Below are 20,322 nucleotides of genomic sequence, written 5' to 3'. Positions count from 1 at the left end.
CACAGATCTGGGGCAAAGAAGCTCTCTCATGCACACAAGCGATTGAGACAGAGGAACAAAAACTCCATGACATCACAGATGGAACACAACAATCATAAGCGGTGTGGAGAATGTGTAACAAAATAAGCAGACAAATTGATTCCTTCCTATATCTTGCCCCTCATGAAAAATAAAAGTATGTTTTTTTTATAATCCCATCAGCCACACGGCCTCCTAGGAGTGCATAACTCTGCCGCATTGGTTGACTACAAGCAAACTGCACCAGTTTGACATTCAGTGTATCATCAGCAGTCAGGCTTGCTTGAACCAATGGTGAACGACCAGATGTTTATATGCAAAGACCCAATCAGCCCCACAGGCCAGAAACACTTATTCTCTTCAAAGAAAGAATAGATTTCAGTACAAATTTAGATGCAGTTAGATACACAAGACTCAATTACCGTATAAAGGCTATTCTCCTAATATGTAACAAGATCTTTGCTTTGAAGCCTAATATGAAGCCGTGACTCAGCCCATGCAACAAAATGTATTAGTCACAGCTCGGCCCAGGCTTTACTCTGGCTCAAGTGAGACGGCTCAAAGCCACTCTTAACTTGAGTCCGACCTGAGCATGGTCTCAGTCACACTTGGAATTTCCGTGAGCTAAGCCTGAGCCGAGCTATGGCTAAGCTGCTCATGCATCTCTGGAAGCAATGGAGCTGCTCAAGCCCAGGCTGAGCCTGAGTGTTAGAGGCTGAAGAGCCAAGTCGCGACTAAGAATACGACCCCGACTCATCTGCATTTCTTGTGCAAACTTCAAGTATAATATAAACAAGTGTTGTTGAAAGTTCTAAATTAGCCACGTCCTTGATAATCACCTTTTTAATTTCTTCTTCAATCGTGGATATTTTTTCATTGGATTCTAAGAGGAGCTGTTCTTGACCAGTCAGTTTGCCCTGCATTGCTCTGTGAATAAACACACATCCAATAAGTTATAAGCCTGCACAGAAACAAAAAAACCCACCAAATTCGTACATTTAAGATAGTATCGTTAGGGCTGTGTGCCTGTTTGGGGTTTTGCTCTCGTTACGATCATACATTGTTATTTTCTCATCTTGCTGGAGTAATTCAATAGTTGTTAAGTTTAGCTCATGCATCCTGGCTGTCGACGGGTCTTGATGGCCTTACTCAAGCGGAACTCAGCTTGCATCCCGATCAAGTCTCAACCAAAAGGGGGCGCAGCGATCGCAGCTCACAGATGCATGGGGCGTGTGGGGGTCTGCGCAAGTCAGGGGGGGTGCATGGGGGGTGTGGAAGACCGTGCAGGTGAGGGGGGGGTGCAAGGGGGGTATGGGAAACCGTGCAGGTGGGGGGCATGGTATTTGCGGTATTTAATAGTCGTAAATTTGCGATAATATACGGTGACTCATAGGACATCCTTCTCAGAAAAGTATCCAGAGTCAAACGGCAAAATAAATATGAGTACTCACTCATAGCTGTCCACAGGAAGGTAGACGCCATTCTTATCTCGTGCCGAAGAAAGTTCCTTCTTGAGCCGTTCAATTTCGTCGGTGTATTCCTGCACACATTATACATTCAAGAGCAGGCTTGTAGAAATAAAATAAATAAAATAATAGAATACGACGTTTTGATTGCAACACAAGCAATTGTCATCAAGTATAAACAAACCTAGTGAACTTCGAAATACAATACAATACAACACAGAGTCGGCGGACACAACAGTCAGCACCTTACCTCGTTGATTACATTTTTCCAAAGAATGCTAAATTTGAGAGAGACACAAAACACAGACGTAGGTCCATTCGCTTTCTCTCCCCCGGCGCTGCGGGGTGGATTTCCACACAACTCTCTCATTGACATGCTAATTTCTCTGCTCCAGCAGACCCACCTCTCTCCGGCCCACCCCCCCCCCTCTCTATTTAAGGCCTCGACACAGAGGCATTGGGTCTGTGTATCTATGTTGTGTCTGTGTGTCTCTGTGTTGTCTCTCTGCTTGTGTGTCTATCTGTGTGTCTCCGTGTCTGTGTTGTCTCTCTCTCAAATTTAGCAATAACGTAATCAACCAGGTAAGGTGCTGACTGTTGTATTAGCCGACTGTGTTGTATTGCATTGTATTTCGAAGGTCACTAGGTTTGTTTTCTACCTGATGACAATTGCTTGTGTTGAAATCGAAACGTCGTATTCTACTATTTGTTTTATTTCTACGTGACTTTACCAAAGAACCAAAGAGTAATTCCTGCAGTCATGAAAGCTTTAAATCAACATTCTTTAAGCAATGCATATCTTAAACCTAAAAACTTTCAATTTCATTTTACAAAAATTCTAAGGAAACAACAATTCAAAGCTGGGATGTTTTTAAATGGCGTGTTGCTCACCTTGATGAGTGCCTTTTTTGTGAGTTTCTGGTTGACCTCGGGCTTGTTCATGATGTTTTTGGCACGCGCTGCATACTCTAGAGTGCTCAGAGTCTCCTACAGACAAAACGTGTGCAAACGGTATTCGATACGAATTATTATGGTCAAATAAACAAATGGCAAAGGAGTAGAGTACTTGAAGGCCCCAAGCAAAAAGAACATGTGCAATATTTTATTCCGTCAAGACTTTTTGTGATCAAATAAAAAACAGGCAAGGAGGCATCTTGAATCCAACCTCAATGTTGACTGCAGCTGGAGAAATGGTGGCGATGATGGAGGTTTTGGTTCGACCACCCAGGGAGTCCTGCAGGAGCCGGGTCAGCTTTGACTCCCTGACACAGCCACATGGAGTTCAGTCGGCAAAGACAACATCCAGGCAGCAACATTGCCCATTACAACCGTGCACAATCTCAAACTAATACATCAATATGCGACACGACCATGCTGGACATGTTCACGTAGCCTCAGATCAAAACTCCCTTGTCCTCCTTAACCCAGGCAGTGCAGACCCTTATGACCGCCACTCTCAATATGATGGCATCTTAAGTGCCCTTTTTTGGGTCCCTTAATGGCACCGTTCGATTCCTTGAACTCTTTTCCACTATTCACCTTCCAAGAGGACAACTGTGGACATACACCCTCTAATATTGATAAAATAAGTAAATAAGTACCACTGGCCAATATTACATTTTCCATATTGACTCAGGGCCATCAAGAGTGGTGATGATTTAAAGTTTCCTTTAGGCATGGAACCACTTTGAACTATCCATCTGACCTCTGCATTACGAGTCCCTTAGCACTTCATCTTGCGGACATTTTCTAGTGTTGGTTAAGAGCGACACGGGCACCCGCTCGCTATAAAAAGGATCACTACCGTGGCTGTTGCCCAGCAGAAAGCAGTTTTTTACAATTCCCTGCAATCTGCAGCTGTTGAAGGACTCAACAAATATCAAAGAACAATATTTCTTCAAGCACAAACCTTTAATCACGAAAATTGAGTCAACTGCAAAGATGTATATATCGTTACACCTTTAGTGTTGAGATCCTGAGTTTAAATCTCAACCCATTTGAGATTAAACCCAAGTGTCTCCAGCTGCGTTACTGAGGCATAAACCTGTAAGGAATGTGTGGAGTCCTCTCCACGAGTGCGGTGATCACTCTTCCGAGGGTGAGCAGAGACTGGTTGATGTTCCCGGCCTCGCGAGCACGCTTGTCCACTGCTCCCGAGCGCCCAATATTCTCGCTGCCGGCAAGGTCCACCTGCCAAAATACAAAAGGAAAATTCAACTTCGTGTTGGTTTTCTAAAAATGGAAGCAATTTTAAGTAAAATAAAATCTCATCACAGGTTTTCACAGCCAATATTAAGATTCACAATATATTTTTCGGTTAAGCCATGCAATCGCCTCCGACTTCCTCAAATTCACATTTACTTCCCGTATCTTGTTGTGACGTTTGACATCGTTTCAACCAAAACGTCGTATCGATTCTAAATCTAGTTTTGAGAATTGTTCTTCAATTCACCAGTAAGCTGAACTAATAATGGTTGATTTGTTAAATGCTTGTACTCATGACATTTTAATTGGCTTTATCTAGTGTTAACTAAAACATATTCCGTAAGATTTAACATCATTTGCTCTAGCAAGGGACTGAAGCACGGCAGTTCGACCCACCATATTTAGCTTGCCAATCTTCACAAGCTCTTCCCCATCCATCATGGTCTCCTTCATGTGTATGGTGATGGAAAACACCGAGTGGGATCGGCTACAAACAAAAGCACATAGGACACCACAAGTAATTAGATGACCATTACGAGCAATGCATTGTAGTAAAGCACAGCTTTATTCAGCATCTTCTGTCACCTATGGATGATAGGGGACCAATGATTCTTGCAATCATTGGCAGATTTCTTAAAATATATGTAATAAAGGATTAATATAAACACTTTCTTGTGACCTCAACATTAAGGGCTCCCTACATTGAAATTCATGACAATACAAGTCCAAACCTGGGATACTACCAGTGGATAAGCTAAGTTCTAAATTGTAACCCCAGCCTTGTCAACAATAAATGGCAATAAATGAATGCCAAATAACAGACACAACGTGCTCCTGTTGAGATTCGAGCGAAAGAGTGGCAGTTGCTGCTGTCGCACCTGGAGTAGGCATTCATCAGAGTGGAGGCGGTTCGTCGCTTGGCAGCACCATGCTCCAGGATGTGGTAGACCTCATCCTTGTTGTGGACCGTCACCTCCTCCAAGCCCTTAATCAGCACTGCTCCCTTCATGGACACAAATTTAGTTCAACCAAGATGATGCTTCATCTCCATTCGATGTGAATGCAAGATGCTCAGAGATGCCAAATTATCTACAAATTCACTTTGCTGTGACTCCATTAATCCCACAGTATCTATCCGAATAGTGTAAGTTTGAGATCAGCATTAAGCCGAAAATAATTATTCATACAAGTCTTCTTACAGATTTATATCTTACCAAATGGGAAACATAAAAATAAAACAAGACAACTATTTTTTGGGTTGCATCTTCCTTTAAATTAAGACAAACTAAAATGTAAAATATTTATATTTGCACCTCCAATTAGCACGGTTGGCTACGTACAGTGCAACAGAAGTTCAACATACACTGTTTGCACTTGGCTTAAAATTATTTTTTTTACCAGCATTATGGGTGTGCATAACTTCCTCAGCAAATCAACAGTTTAAAGAAATGTTACTTAGCACACTAGAAGCATTTACAGTACAATAAAACTCAAGCAAATTAGTTGCTTGAAGCATACATATGGGTTATTTAATTCAGTAGGCATGCTATATAAGTGTACCTTACTGCGAGGGTCATCAAACATTTGAAGCCTCTCTCCGATGTCTGGGCTGGAGCTAAGCAAGTCAAAAAGCTCTTCGTTGTAGATTTCCAGCAGAGAGACCTTTACCGAAAACTCAACCCCAAGGCTGGTGAGTTTTTCAAAGATTTGGTGGAGGGTCCTTGGGATGACCCCAGCCAGAGGATCCTAAACATCAAACACATTTAATTTATATACAAATGTAATAGGTATGAAGGTTGTCAAACATTTGTATTACCATCTTTGTAATGACTTACAAGTGTAGTGTTTAGAATGACGAATACACTTCTTATGAGGCACACTGTTGATTGTAATACTTCTCTTTACACAGTCCTTAACACTGAGGGGTATATGGTCCCCTCACCCGGTACCCTAAGAAGGTACAGCCTCCGAACTTAGCGTTACTTACACACAGGTCTCTTCCTAACCTAAGGAGGTACAGCCTCCTATCTTGGCGGGACTTACTCACATCTACCGCTATCCTAGTGTCCTCCGGCTGGGACCTAGTTCCATTTATTTATTTTTAGTTCCATTCATTTGGTATAGCCCTGTGAGCCATTCGGCTCTTGAATCGGGTGCAACCGCAACAAACAAAAACATGAACAAGAAAACATCTTAAAGTGATTATGTGACTGTGCAAACAGAAAATCCAGGAAAAAAACATCAAAATATTCCTGAAATAGCACCGTACACCAACGCTGTGTGCAAAAATCCCAGTGGGATGCAAGTCAAACAACAACAACCACAAGACAACTAAGATTAAGGCCATCAGTCCAACTCTGTACTACAATAAACAAAAACATGGCCAAAACCAAAAAAACGTTTTCGAAATCACCAAAATAAAAGCCATGAATGCAATGTAACAGTGATCATAGGGACTGTGACCGAATTTTTAACAATAAACTACATAAATAACATGTAACACCAAACCCTAGAGCCATATTTTAGGCCACTGAATAGCAGTGGCAGCTAGGGTTGTACAACTCCTCTAGAGCAGTTTTGAGTGAAGATCTCATAGGTAGTGATTCAAGTTGCAGTTTATTGGTAATAGCATTCCAGACCCTGGGGGCATCAATAGCAAAGGCCCTTCCTCTGTTTTTTGTACGGCAATAGGGAATGTGAAGCTGGTAAATGAGCGAAGACCTGAGGCTGACCCACCGCTGGCCCGGTGGGTCTTGACCACTGGACACGCCGAGCCTTAGCCCTCAGAAGGGCTGGAAGGCTGGGTCCAGGGTCCTGGCAATCTTCAGCCCGGGCTTCGGTCTTCGTGTAGAGAGAGAACTCCCTGCACTCTGCGCGCTCACCCTTCTTATACCCGTTTGTGGCAAGATCTAACCAATCCCACATTCCCACGTGGAACTGTCTGATTGGTTCTTACCAAACTGTGGCTACAATCCACTTCACCTCGTCTGACCCCAACCGTTATTCACACAGAGGTAACGCTGCACTGCCCCTTTGATACCTAGTGGCAATGCAGGTTACCGAACAGTGAGTAGTTAACACCTCTACACAAGTACAATTAAAGCTGACAAATTAGTATATTAGCTGGATATATGACTCGCTTAAGCATAATCAGAACTACAGTGACTGGCACTGAATTATATTTTCATGCAGGTGTAGTGATAAGGAATAGGTAACTACGGCATGTAGCGCTGGCTTCTGGCAAAAAGGAGCTCAGCTGCCATGGCAACCCTGTCCGCCAGAGGTGAGGGGGTAGGCGGGAGGAAGGGATGTGGGGAGAAGGGGACAGAGGGGGTACGGGAGAAGCCCGGGAACCTTCTAGGGGTTCTAGAAGGGGGGCGTAGCCAAGGGGGTGCAAGGCTGCGCTGGGGGGATATAAGGAGGACTCAGAGGCGTTTGTTGGAGTGGACCCCTGGAGCCCGTCAAGTCTTCGTCATCAACAACATCGTCTTACCCTAGTCTCAGCATTGTGGGTCAAGCAGCCGTTGGTGTCCTAACCTTACTATAAGTATTCTCAGCGCCGACGAAGGCTATCAATAAACAGAGTGCCTCCTAATATAGTGTCTCTCCAGTCTGTCACGACACAGGTGTAATAAGTGATTTTTTTTACAATTAAGAAGACTCTTAGTCAACAATTTAACTATTCTACTCGCATACCAGATTCTATTCATGGTCGCGAAAGCCTACGTGTTAAACATACCAGATTCTCTCTGGGATTGCCCATTAACCTTAGATCTGTTCCTGACATTTGACACAACTCCATCCAGGTAATGTTGCTGCATCAATTGGCACAAAGGACCACGTCTAATGCCTGTAAATCACTTCTATACCCTTAAACAAACTTTACATGGATACATGTGTCGTGACATAGAATCGGACACTTAGCAGCATAGCGCTTGTTGCTGGCAGAGAAGGGGATCTACCGTTGCAGCAGCCCTGACAGCAGCTCATGTGATAGACCAGAGAGAGGGATGTAGGGGAAAGGTTGCAGAAAGGGCACGTGAGGGAAGCCCAAGAACCTGCTAGTCGGTTCTAGAGGGGAGGGGCGTGGCAGGGAAGGAGCGAGGCCACGCTGGGATGATAAAAGGGGACCCCGAGTGGGAGCTCGGGGCTGTCGCTAGGAGTGGGATCCCGTCGTGCTACTGGAGTCTTCGCCGCCGTCTACGTCTTCACCTTCTCAGGCGTCGTCAGTCAGGCAGTCTGCCAGCTGTCCTGACTGGGAGCTGTAGTTACTTTGTGTGAACTATTAAGGCTGTTAATAAATAGAGTGCCTCATACTCTTAGTGTTTCCGAGTCAGTTACTTCACATGCATTCTTTGGCATTACCACAATACTGATTGACATAGTATGACTTTTATTCCCCGAGCCCACAAGCTTTTAAACAAATTATGCATCGGTATGCATCTTGGTTGTTACCCATAACCTAGTGGGCCATGTCAACTTTTATTCTTAATTTCAGAATTTTTGGTAAAATGTTTGATCCACGCTGGTTGATCCCTCATTTCCAAATGGTAGCTTCATCTAAGGACAGCTTATAAGAGATAGTGCTACTGACTCTCAGCTCTTTCCAGATACAAAGCCGCAAGGAACACATGTAAATGCATCAACCCACAAATGCAAAAAACTGGCATCCTGTCTAGTTCTCTCATCCCTTCATTTCCACCAATAATGAATCCAAGTTTGCAATTCTTAATTTAAAAGACAAAGCCATTTTTTTTGGTTCATACTATGCAGAAAATTATTCTTAATGTCCAAAGTAATATCCCACCTATAGTTATTACTGGTTGTCAAAGCACATAGCAGTTGACCAAACATCCCAATATAGGACCACATAGCTTGGGCAATTGTTGGCACCAGTTATGGCTGCCTTCTGCCCATCTGGTTTTATGTGCACACCCACGTTATAAAGCCAGCAGTTTTCAGATGCAAAATGCATGAAGCAATATATATATACTTTTTAATGTAAAATATATTCTTAGATTACCTCTTCCCAGGTGAATTCGTCATTTGGTGACCTTTCCCCTTCCATCGTGAAGGTTTTCCCTGTACCAGTCTGTCCATAACTTTAAAACACAGAAAACAAAACTAAAGCATGTATGAAGCAAACCTTAATACAAAACACAGCAGCCTTGATTTACAGCAAGTTGTCAAAACAAAGAATGCACTGCACTTGCTTTGTTCCGTAAGATCTAATATCTCAAATACACATTGTGGAACGTACTTGCTGGAGAGTAGGCAGAAGTGATGTCGTGCCATCCCAGACAAACAGGGGGGGTGTCCAAGTGTTGAAATGTACCCCTATGATATGAACCGTAGAAATCTAAAAACTAGTCATATAGCATCCTTGTCACTCTGAAAGTGTCGTCTCTAAAACGGTGGGCTTCACATTAAAAATTAAAACCAACTGGGTTTTATTCACTTGGCAAGTGTCCTTATTTTAAAGCATGGCCAAAGAAGAAACCACCCAACAGGCATGCAGCCTATACAACTCATGATCACAAACACCAGTGCCTAACAGGTCGTTTATTGTCCACTTTCAGAATGAAAATATAAAAAAAATCGTGTACAGCATGCATGGAATCTGTAACACTTTCCAGAATTTATTTAGTCATGGCACATTACGTTACAAGATGAGATCATGGAGAAGTGATGTATGTGGGTGGCGTGCAACACATTGGCCAGAATGGCTTATTTATTGAGCGCTCAATTTTTATTGACAGGTTTCAGGCAACCCTGATGTGGCCGAATTTATATAGGTTCAATCCCTAACAGCAACACAGATTGATATTTAAATTTCATTTTATGGATTATATTGCATCCCACGCTCGACCCACGGTATACTGAATGGGTAGATCGCAGATGGGAAATCTGACTTCAGGTTTGATTTCTCACAAACCAGACACCGCAATTAACATCAGGATTCACATCTCGGCAGGCTCTCATATTGCCTGTCGAGATGTGAAGAGGACTGTATAGTCTAAACTCAGAATACTTTTCATAAAAAAACATTTTTCCACAACTTCTAGGTGAGCAATAATTTATGCAGTATATTTTATTAGCGAGCAAGGATAGAATTCACATTATGTGTACTTACGCAAATACTGTGCAGTTGTAACCTAAGATAACTTCATCCAAAATTGGATAAACCACACTCTTGTAAATTTCTATTTGTTTTGCTGCAGGACCAAAGACCTGTAAATAAACAATGGTATTGTAACAGAGATAAATCATTTTTAAAACCTCATTTAAAATGTTTGTATATCAGCCCCAGAAGAAAACCAACATCATGTCTTTTGATTTAAAGCTTTCGTGACTGCAGAGATTCATATTCATATTCTTGGTTCTTTCGGTAAAGTGACTTTACCGAAAGAACCAAGAATACAACATCATGTCATTAATGATTCACTTTAAAAGGTCCCTTAATTTAAAAGAATGCTCAGTTTAACTTTATTCATGTGACATTTGTCCAACTTACTCAGCTATAAATAAAACGAGGTGCAACTCAGGTGTTGAATTTGTCCTGCACGTCGTGTATTAAAAAAACATCCCCACAAATAGCATCTATAAGTCGACGAGAGTGCTAGTGTGGAGATGATGATGCTGTACTGATGGGACATTAATCCTGGGCGAGAACCATACCATGTCATACGTATAGGTCTTCTTTGAAGACTTTTCTCCAAGTGGGACATTCAACTTTACAGACAATTCTTTCCTGGCTTGATCACATTCCACAATAGAATACGAATTCGCTTTCCTCTCAATTCCATTCAGTGGCCTAAAGAAACAAATGAAGTTACAAAGTGAGACAATTAGTCATAATCCTGTATCCCCAAAAACCAGTGCCTGGCAATCAGTGTGCCGCAGCAAAGTCCCAGGCGTGCCACGGTGTTTCGCAAGCCCCGAACCCGCACATCCCCGCTGCATTGATCACAAGGCAGGACGGCAGCAGACGGGCCCATCAGCCCCCACCCCCAGCCCTTTCAACCCCCAAGATCGCGCATGCACAGTTGGGCGAATAGACAAGGATACACAGGAACGCGGCCACACAAAGACACAGAGACACGGTGGTAAAGAGATACACAAAGACATGCAGACACTCACGCAGTTCAGCAAATTAACCTTATGGCGGGACCCCGGGGTCCCATAAGCCCCTGGCTCTCGCATAAACATTATATTATAATGTAAACACAAACTTTGCTCTTTTTAACCAATGGGTTTGAAGGATGGTGGCAAGTGTTGTTAAACTAAGCCTTTAAAAATGAATACTACTTACCTGCAGTACCTCTATTTAAATACACTATCGGAAAAATTATTTACACCCCTGTCAATCATCGTGTTTCTCAGTGTGGATTTGTAAACACACTTTGTAAACAGTACATGAAATAGTACACGTTTTCAATGCACTGTTCATATTGTAACAAGCGTTTATACCAATGTTACTCTACAGAGTAGTGGGTCGCCGGTCCTCTTATCCGCATTGATACGAGCGGTATGTTGGGACTATGGCTTAACCACAAAAAAACACCTATCTGCACAGATGCATACGGACAAGCAGAGTATTATCAAACAGGAGGAATTAACAGTTCAACGCATCTCATCTGTTAAATATCTGCAGGTAATAGGATTGTCATCGAATGATCCTGGCTGCAGACATTGGTAGGTCACAAATAATAATGAAGATAAGAGAGCAGTTTCACCGTATTATGTATACCGTTATGACAAATAAAGAACTTAAGTCGTGTAGGCAGTTTGAGCAGCTTTGGATAAGACTTATGATTCTGCCCATACCAGAGCATGGAATGCATTCGCTTGATCAGCTCTTCTGCATTCATCCTCGCTGCACTTGGACAACATGACGACAGAATGATCCACGCCAGGTGGGTCGCGGCATTTACGTGCACGGTGGGATGGAGTCGCCAAAAATAAATAAATTACGATTTTTGACTTCCGTTTATTCGGGACCCAGGGGTCCCGCCATAAGGTTAAAATACTGATCATGGATTTTGGCACCCCTTGATTTCCTTGTTTTCGATGATCACGGTAGTGTAGAGGAGATTGTGAATTCTCTCTCAGCTACAATGCATTACCACCAAGCCCCCGGGACCCACAGTGAGTTTTTGGCTCTGTGTGCCACAAAGATCGAGCAGGCTCAAGAGTGTGTTTGCCATGTAATGTAATGAGATGAGAAACACTGCCCTAAACTATGCTCGTAAAATCTACTCATAAAATGTTGTTTTTCCAAAATAAGCCTGAGCACATATTTACAACTGACAAATCTAGGCTCTGTAAAGTCCTCATTAACAAGATCACACATATGCCACATGCCGATAACTGAACCAATAGAGATTATTTAAATGATCAATGTTTGTTGCTTAAAACGTACAGAAAAACATGGATAATTACACACGACCTGTTTATTCTGATGTGTACGCATCCTATTGTTATACAGTCGTTAAATTTCAGTGCTGTAAACATAGCAAGGAAATCGCTTTTATTATTTGAAGCAACTGCAATAGCTTGCACACATCATTAGACCTCCTTTGCCAGTACCAAAATGTAATAATAGGGGTTTTCCCCTTTTTTCAGTACGCCTTTTGGCACCATCTGGTCGAGCACCAATTGGGTCGAGGCTCAAAAGAAAGCCGTCCCTTGGTGTGGACCAATCAGTTTCAAGGACAATGCATATATAATCATAGTATGTTTTTTGTTTGCATTTTGACTGCAGGTATTGTGGTTAATGCAGCCATGAATCCTTGTAAAAAGGTTTCAGTTTTGTTGCCAGAAAAAAGGGGGAAAACCCTATTATTAATAGCTTGCACACGTTTCGTCTTAAATGATGATCAGTCATAGGAATGTGCAAATTAGAAATCCAATGTGACACTTGCGGCTCTGAACGTACCTGCATCGCACAAACACCTGAATGTGTTTCCCTTTGTCATCTTTGTCAGGTTTTTTTCCGCTGACATAAGACATCTTTGCAAATGTAATCCTGCAAAAAATGTTAGAATATCAATTAAAACCATGCTATCAAGAGGCATTGATAACAAATCGGATATTCACTTATAATTGACGCTTTTCAAATAAAACATTGACTGTTGGCAGTGGTGTTCAAGCACACCGAAAAAAACACCACTATTTACAATTACGAATAACTTGCAGTTTGAAGACAGCCATAAACTCCCTCCCATTACACTGTGTAACATTTTTTTTGTTTAGTTCCTGGGTAGTCAGTGTTATTTACTAATTGCTTATGCCTGAAAAGTACAGAAAATGTCTATTATTCCCCACAAACTTTACTTTGGTGACCAGGACAATATTTTGAAATTTTCCTATTTTCAATGAGAAAACGGGCGAATGTGTCTTTTCGTTCACATAAAGTCAGAAAAAAACATACGACTCAAAATTAACATATATTTATACTAAAGTAATACAAAAATGACTACAAAAGATTTAGACACCAAGGCGCACTACCATAGCGGACCGAGTTCTATGTGGGGAGGAACAACGTCAAGTGGGAGCTACTGGTAGACCCCCGGAAGGTGCTGATGCCACCACTGCACATCAAATTGGGCCTGATTAAACTATTTGTCAGAGCTGTAGATAAGGAGTCGGCAGCCTTCAAGAACCTTCAAGACTTCTTCCCGAAGCTTTCTGAGGCAAAGGTCAAAGCCGGTGTATTCGTCAGACCACAGATAAAGAAGATCCTGGAGTGCAATGAATTCCCCAAGAAGCTCACTAGTAAAGAGAAAGCGGCTTGGAACGGCTTTGTCGCCGCAGTGGATCGTGGCTTCCTGGGTAATCACAAGATCTAAAACTATGTGGAGCTGGTTGGTAAAGAACCATGGCACAATGGGCTGTAGTGGGTCCCTCAAAGTCCATATCCTTGATGCTCATCTTCATAAATTCAAGAACATGGGAGCGTACTCGGAAGAGCAAGGCGAGCGCTTCCACCAGGATATACTGGACTTTGAATGCCGCTACCAAGGACAGGAGACTAAATTTGGGGGCTCATTCGTTAAAGTGATTTACCGTATAATCATACATTTCGAAAAACTACTCACGTCTAAATCTTTTGGAGTAATTTTTGTATTACTTTAGTATAAATACATGTTCATTTTTATTCTTTTTTTTAACTATATGTGAACGAATAGACACAAATTCACCCGTTTTCTCATTGAAAATTTGTACATTTTAAAATATCACTGTCCTGGTCACAAAAGCAAAGTTTGTTGGGAATAATAGCCATTTTCTATACTTTTTAGGCATAAGCAATTACGAAAAAACAGTTGCTACCCAGGAACAAATATTATGTTAGTGTTATTAGACATTTTCTCTCTACTGCTGGATGAAGGCCTCCTCCGCACACTGTCGATACCCCTCGCGGTCCTGTGCTGCAAAATTCTCCCTCGCTCCTCCGAGTGTTGAGATCTCACCGATCTTCTTGGGTCTATTCTCTCACTTGGCTTCCACCATCCCTTCTACAGTACTGTACACACTGTACACGTCCTGCCAAAGCCCCCGCTGCCTTTTGTTTTGTGATACCCTGTGGTGGTGTCCCTCTTCCTGCTGCTTTGCAGCGACACTCCACGCACCTCTCCGTGCTGCTCGCAATGTGACACCGCAGGGCGAAAAACCCCACGCGAAGCCTACAAAGACCGCCGAGACGAACGCTGTTAGCGAGTACCTATTACGCCTATAATGCGCCACGGCTCCCCACGTACGCACACGACTGGAACCATGGGCCACGGCAGAGGCAGGCGACACACACTCGGCATAGGGGCCGCACGGTGACTTCTACGAGGTGGTGGCAGCCCCGGTTGAGAAGCGGTGGATCACAGCGACGGGACGCAGATGTGGAGATGCGCGTGGAGAGACAAACGAAAGACGATTCAGGAAACCGTGAACGTCGGGAGCGGAGGTCGCGCTCCCCGAGTGCCCTCACCGCTCAACCGCTGCTCAGCCTGTGCCCCGCGTACGTCCGCTCCGAGAGAAATCCTTCTCCTGTAGCAACAGTGGCAATGACGGCGACGGGCGGCGAAACGACGCGAGCAGGAACCGCGGCACCGCACCTCCTCCACTCCTGCAGCCGTTGGACGCGGCAACAATTTGAACGGTCACGTGCACAAGTTTAGCCAATGCCATCGCAGCGGTTGGGAGGAAGGTCGCTCGTGATTGGTCAATGGGTGACGTTACGCGGTTTTTAAAGGCGCGCGACTTTTTTTTTCCGCGCAGGATCAAGCGAGGAGGGGCCGGGGGCTGGGGGCGGGGGGTCCAGGGGCGGGGAGGGGCTAGGGGCGGGGGGTCCAGGGGCGGGGAGGGGCTAGGGGCGGGGGGTCCAGGGGCGGGGAGGGGCTAGGGGTAGGGGGGGCGCTAGGGGCGGGGAGGATTCCCCCCTGTCACGTGGTTGATTCGGCGCGTGAACCCGGAAGTGAGGGTTGCTCGCGGAGAAGTGCGCGGTCAGGGCTTCAATGTACAACACTCACTCACATTACTACAACACTCACATTACTACAACACTCACATTACTAACAACACTCACATTACTACAACACTCACATTACTAACAACACTCACATTACTACAACACTCACATTACTAACAACACTCACATTACTACAACACTCACATTACTACAACACTCACATTACTACAACACTCACATTACTACAACACTCACATTACTAACAACACTCACATTACTACAACACTCACATTACTACAACACTCACATTACTACAACACTCACATTACTACAACACTCACATTACTACAACACACCCACATTACTACAACACTCACACTACTACAACACTCACATTACTACAACACTCACATTACTACAACACTCACATTACTAACAACACTCACATTACTACAACACTCACATTACTAACAACACTCACATTACTAACAACACTCACATTACTACAACACTCACATTACTAACAACACTCACATTACTAACAACACTCACATTACTACAACACTCACATTCATACTCTTTGGTTCTTTCGGTAAGGTCACGTAGGTATAAAAATAAAACAAAAAATAATATATAGTCTTGGTTCTTTCGGTAAAGTTGTTAGAAGGGAAACAATAAAATAATAAATAAAGCGAAATTCTCACGGCGTTTCGACTGCAACACAAGCAATCGTCATCAGGTGTGAAAACCAAATTTTCTTGCTGTGGTTTTCACACCTGATGATGATTGCTTGTGTTGCAGTCGAAACGTGGTGAGAATTTTATTGTTTTATATTTTTATTATTTTATTGTTTCCCTTCTACGTGACTTTACCGAAAGAACCAAGAATATGAATCCCTGCAGTCACGAAAGCTTTAAATCAAAAATAATATATTACGACGTTTCGATTGCAACACAAGCGGTCGTCCTCAGGCGGAAAAAATAATCCAGCAGTGGAACTGCTGAACCAGCGAGAGAGCTGTTACAACAAGAGGTTATTTATGTGGCGATGGGCAAGCAAGCGGGGGTCTAAGCTGGAAGGAATTCCATTCCCGGACTCAAGCACGTCAGTTGTGTTAATGGGGGAGATTAAGGAAAGAGAGATTAGGGAGGGAGATTAGCATGCTGAGCTTCCGCCGCTACATAAGAGTATCATCCCCGCATATGCGCACAACAGCAGTGTTAATGGGAGGTTAGCACTATGTTGATGGGAGAGATTAGGCAGGGAGATTAGGGGGATTAGTAAGTTAATGTCACGTCTATGTGTAACACAAGCTGCGGCGCTGCCAACGGCGCTGTGAGGCAAGCGCGTCCACGCAAGGGAACCACCGCAACGGTGGTCGTGCCAGTGAGACATCCCATCACACAGCCAGAACCATCGGTACATCGAGGCTCAGGGAACAGAGGTGGCCATGTCAGTCTGCTCCCTTCACCTGATGAAGGCCGCTTGTGTTGTGGCCGAAACGTGATTTTTGTTTTTTTTTACCTACGTGACTTTACCAAATAGAACCAAAGAGTATGGAGAAATCACCCAAAATCTCAGTGCTCACAGAAATATCACCAAACATGGTAACAACCTGCTCGCCAGCTCATAAGTGTGAAGCATGCATTTACAACGAACTTTTTATTACGATTTAAGGCACACTTAGCTATATAGCTCTTTTTTCAGAAACATCCTAGCCACAAATGATAGCTCAACATATTGGCTCATCACGTGGAAATTTATAGCAGTCTAAACGCATGTTTCTAGATGTGGAGGGGAAAATCGGAGGAACTAGAGAAAAAGCCACGCGTCCATGGGAAGAACATACAAAGTCCAAATATACAGCAGGCATCCAGGTCGGGATCGAACCCACGACCTCCTGTATACTAGGCGAGGCAGTTCAAATGTTTCCTCCACCACACCCATAATTGCCACCGCTCAATACTCTTAGCCAAGGGTCATTGCAAGTGTAGTGGGTTCAACTGAGTCACAAACATTGTTCCTTTTAGAGGCAACAATTTTATTTGTAACACCGTGACACAAAGGGGTAACTGCCCCTTTACCAGACGACAGCGGGTTACTGCTACGAAGGGTCGATTCCTTACTCGGGTCTCCGACCACGTAGTTGCCTCGTAGGACGGAGAGCTTCAGCTTGAGATGTAGAGCTTCCCGCTTGTAGATGCTGAGCTTCCAGCTTGTAGAATGCAGCAACCCCGGTCCCTCTCAGAGACCCGCCTTATATCCCTCTCCGGTCAGGGCCGCTCCGCCCTCGGCCCCACCCGCCTTCTTGAACATTCTCGTTCCCTCTCGATCCTTCTCAAGAGCTTTCTCCGAACACGTGATCACCCACTAGTCACCCCACCTGGGGCCCCCTGTGTGGACATCCCAGATCACGTGTCTACGGGGTCAACCAGAGTGCCATGGCCCGGGGCAACCCTGCCCCTGGACTGACATTCACCCCCTCCCCCTCGGGGGAGCCCTCACCACACACTGTGCGTGGTGCCCGCACTATCCCAGTGCTGGCCAAGCCTCGCTAGGGCTGGTATTACACACAGCCACCCATACGGTGCTGTCCACGATGTCACTACACAAAAAAGGAATGCAGCACACAACCTATATTGTAGATTACATTGATCAGAGACAGGCCAAGAAAAATAATTTGTGTACACAAGCCAATCGCTGCCAAGAGTCAACTTGGGTGACCAGAAAACATCAACACATTCGTCAATAAACTGTCTTAAATTACCATAGATACATTATCTCCATATATATAAGGCAAAGTTGTGAATATGTGTGTCTGTTCAAAATGTTTAGTGTACTTCCCGACATGCAACAAACTTGAAATTTGCTATGTGGGTACTTTCCAGACTGTACACCATGCAAAAATTATAAAAAATACACTTTTGGGTTTTTTTAGGGGGGGGGAGCTCAATAATGCATATTATTTTGCATGGCAAGTGAGCTGTGACGTCAAATATGTCACGTGACCCTCGCATGTGGAAGCATAACGCATTGTAGTGGAGCTACAACCCCGGCGACTCAAGTTCGATTCCCGCTCACGACCACCACCGGTGACAATTATTTGAACTGGTCCTGGGCCTCCCCTAGGTCGACTCAGCCTCAGCCTCAAACGCGTAACTGGTGTGTGTGAAGATCGCCATTGGAGAGACAAAGGCGGCCAGGCGTGGTCAATCCAAGTCCCGGGCGAAGCCGGGTAGTTAAGCTAGTTTAATACATATTTTTTCTAATATATTGAGCTTGTTAAACGTGCTTATTCACTGCCAACAGCTTAATCAGGCGATCAGTTTCCTTAAAACAGATCACAACATTGCCCACCGGTACATTGCCTCGCAACTACCATGGGAGAGAGCACATAATTGACTTCTCAGTTAACTAAGGGGCGAACCCTTTTCACAAAGCACGAAGATCACAATCATAGTTCGAACACAGGTGAAGAGTGGTAGTTTTTAGCACCTCATTTTAGAATGGGGCGAGAGTGGCAGTGACACGAGTTTGAATGTAAAGTGATAAAAATGAAAAAAATATTTGTTATACATTTGTAGTGACATGGAATGGATCACTATGGTGGGTAGCGTGGGTTGCTGGCAAAAAGGGGACCTGTTTCTGTAGCAGCCCTGTCGGCCAGCAGGTCAGGGAATAGGCAGAAGTAAAGGCCTCGGGGATAAGGTGGCAGAGGTGGTACGTGAAAGGAAGCCCGATAACCTTCTGGAAGGTTCTGGAAGGGGGGCGTGGCCGAGGGGGAGCGAGGCTGCACTAGAGGAATAAAAGAGGGACCCGTGGAGGACTCGGGGTTGTTGTTGGAGTGGAAACCTGTGGAGCTACGCAAGTCTTCGTCATCATCTTCATCATCATCTTCAGCATTGTTGGTCAGGCAGCTTGTTGCTGTCCTGACCAAATATAGTTATTCCCTGTGCCTGTGAGGGCCTTAATAAACAGAGTGCCTTCCAATCTAATGTCTGTGAAGTGCATCACTACATTTGGTGCCAGAAGTGCTAATGATAAAGCAATTTTTATTTTAAAAAATTCCGATTTAAAGCTTTCGTGACTGCAGGGATTCATATTCTTGGTTCTTTCGGTAAAGTCACGTAAAAGGGAAATAATAAAATAATATAATTAAAACATCATATTTTATTTTCTTTTATTATATTATGTTTTCTTTTTATAATTTTATGATTTCCCTTCTACGTGACTTTACCAAAAGAACCAAGAATACAATTTTTATTGATTTATTTGTTTTATATATAGTAGGGAAAAGTACAGCTGTAGGACGATGTCTAAGTCTGTAAGAAAAAAGGCTCCTACCGTTGTGTCCTCGGACGAAGAGGACAAAGGTGGGGTGATCCCCAAGACAGCCCCGGAGTCCGGGACCCCAGAGACCGGTCCCGACAAGGCGATCCCGGCGGAGCAGAGCACGGAAAACGCCGGCGCTATGCCACCGCCGATCGGAGTAAGGCAGAGTGCCTGCAAGGCATGCCTCACGAATTACTCTCCGCTGTGGTGGTGCTGGTCGCGCAGTTGGATGTGAAGAAACCCGGAGGAAGAGGCCACGAGTCAGGGGCGACAGGTGGGCAGCTTCTCCATCGTCACCGGCCAAGTGCGGGTAGCGGCGGAGTTCCAGCCCGCGCGAAAGGCCGCCATTTTGTCGGTCGCGCGGGAATAGCTTCCCGCCAAAATGGATTTGGCACCAATTCCCCTCACGGGGGCGCCTTCCTTCAAAAAGTGGCTACCCTTCATGAAGGAGTTTGTAGCCACGAGTGGCGACTGGGCAGCCTTCCAGCGCCGCTTCGCCGCTACTTGTGTGCTCACGGGTTGGACCGATGCAGAGGCTCTGCGGGTTCTCCCCACCACCCTAGACGACGACTTGGCGGTGTTTTACGCCGTTCCACTTGCGGACAGGGCGACGCTGTCACAGGCGTACGCCAAAAATGTCGGCTATGATCCGCCGTCCAACGCGCGCCAGAAGATCGTGTTATGAAGACGGGGGGAGACCGAGATGCCTCTCGCCTTCCGCAGCGCGCTACTTTCGCTGGCACAAGCTGCATTTCCGAAAATGGAGCAGGCGGGACTGGACTCTCTGGTGCTGGAGAGGCTGCTACCTCTGGCCCAAGAGATGAACATTGTTCTGCCAGC

At 44.4% G+C, this 20,322-nt stretch overlaps 1 protein-coding gene across 2 annotated transcripts in view; it reads right to left on the bottom strand.

Moving 5' to 3' along the window:
- KIF11 (kinesin family member 11) overlaps positions 1–14,838 on the bottom strand; it is a 42,761-nt gene extending 27,923 nt beyond the window's left edge. The window contains exons 1-13 of one of the 2 annotated variants that reach the window (XM_076066425.1): positions 14,671–14,838; positions 12,628–12,717; positions 10,368–10,503; positions 9,823–9,920; positions 8,713–8,791; positions 5,250–5,435; positions 4,568–4,692; positions 4,086–4,176; positions 3,529–3,674; positions 2,650–2,746; positions 2,376–2,471; positions 1,470–1,558; positions 858–945 (exon numbers count right to left, since the gene is read on the bottom strand). In XM_076066425.1, the coding sequence (XP_075922540.1) occupies positions 858–945; positions 1,470–1,558; positions 2,376–2,471; positions 2,650–2,746; positions 3,529–3,674; positions 4,086–4,176; positions 4,568–4,692; positions 5,250–5,435; positions 8,713–8,791; positions 9,823–9,920; positions 10,368–10,503; positions 12,628–12,701 (1,305 nt within the window). In that variant the 5' untranslated portion in view covers positions 12,702–12,717; positions 14,671–14,838. Of the gene's footprint in view, positions 1–857; positions 946–1,469; positions 1,559–2,375; positions 2,472–2,649; positions 2,747–3,528; positions 3,675–4,085; positions 4,177–4,567; positions 4,693–5,249; positions 5,436–8,712; positions 8,792–9,822; positions 9,921–10,367; positions 10,504–12,627; positions 12,718–14,453; positions 14,576–14,670 lie in introns of those variants that run through there. The other variant, XM_076066424.1, reaches the window with a different exon arrangement.
- Between the last annotated feature and the right edge of the window lie 5,484 nt (positions 14,839–20,322).

Source organism: Petromyzon marinus, chromosome 11 (assembly GCF_048934315.1).
Source record: "Petromyzon marinus isolate PM22_M1 ecotype Great Lakes invasive population chromosome 11, UKy_Petmar_22M1.pri1.0, whole genome shotgun sequence".
Classification (NCBI taxonomy): domain Eukaryota; kingdom Metazoa; phylum Chordata; class Hyperoartia; order Petromyzontiformes; family Petromyzontidae; genus Petromyzon; species Petromyzon marinus.
This window is presented reverse-complemented; position numbering and strand designations above follow the sequence as displayed.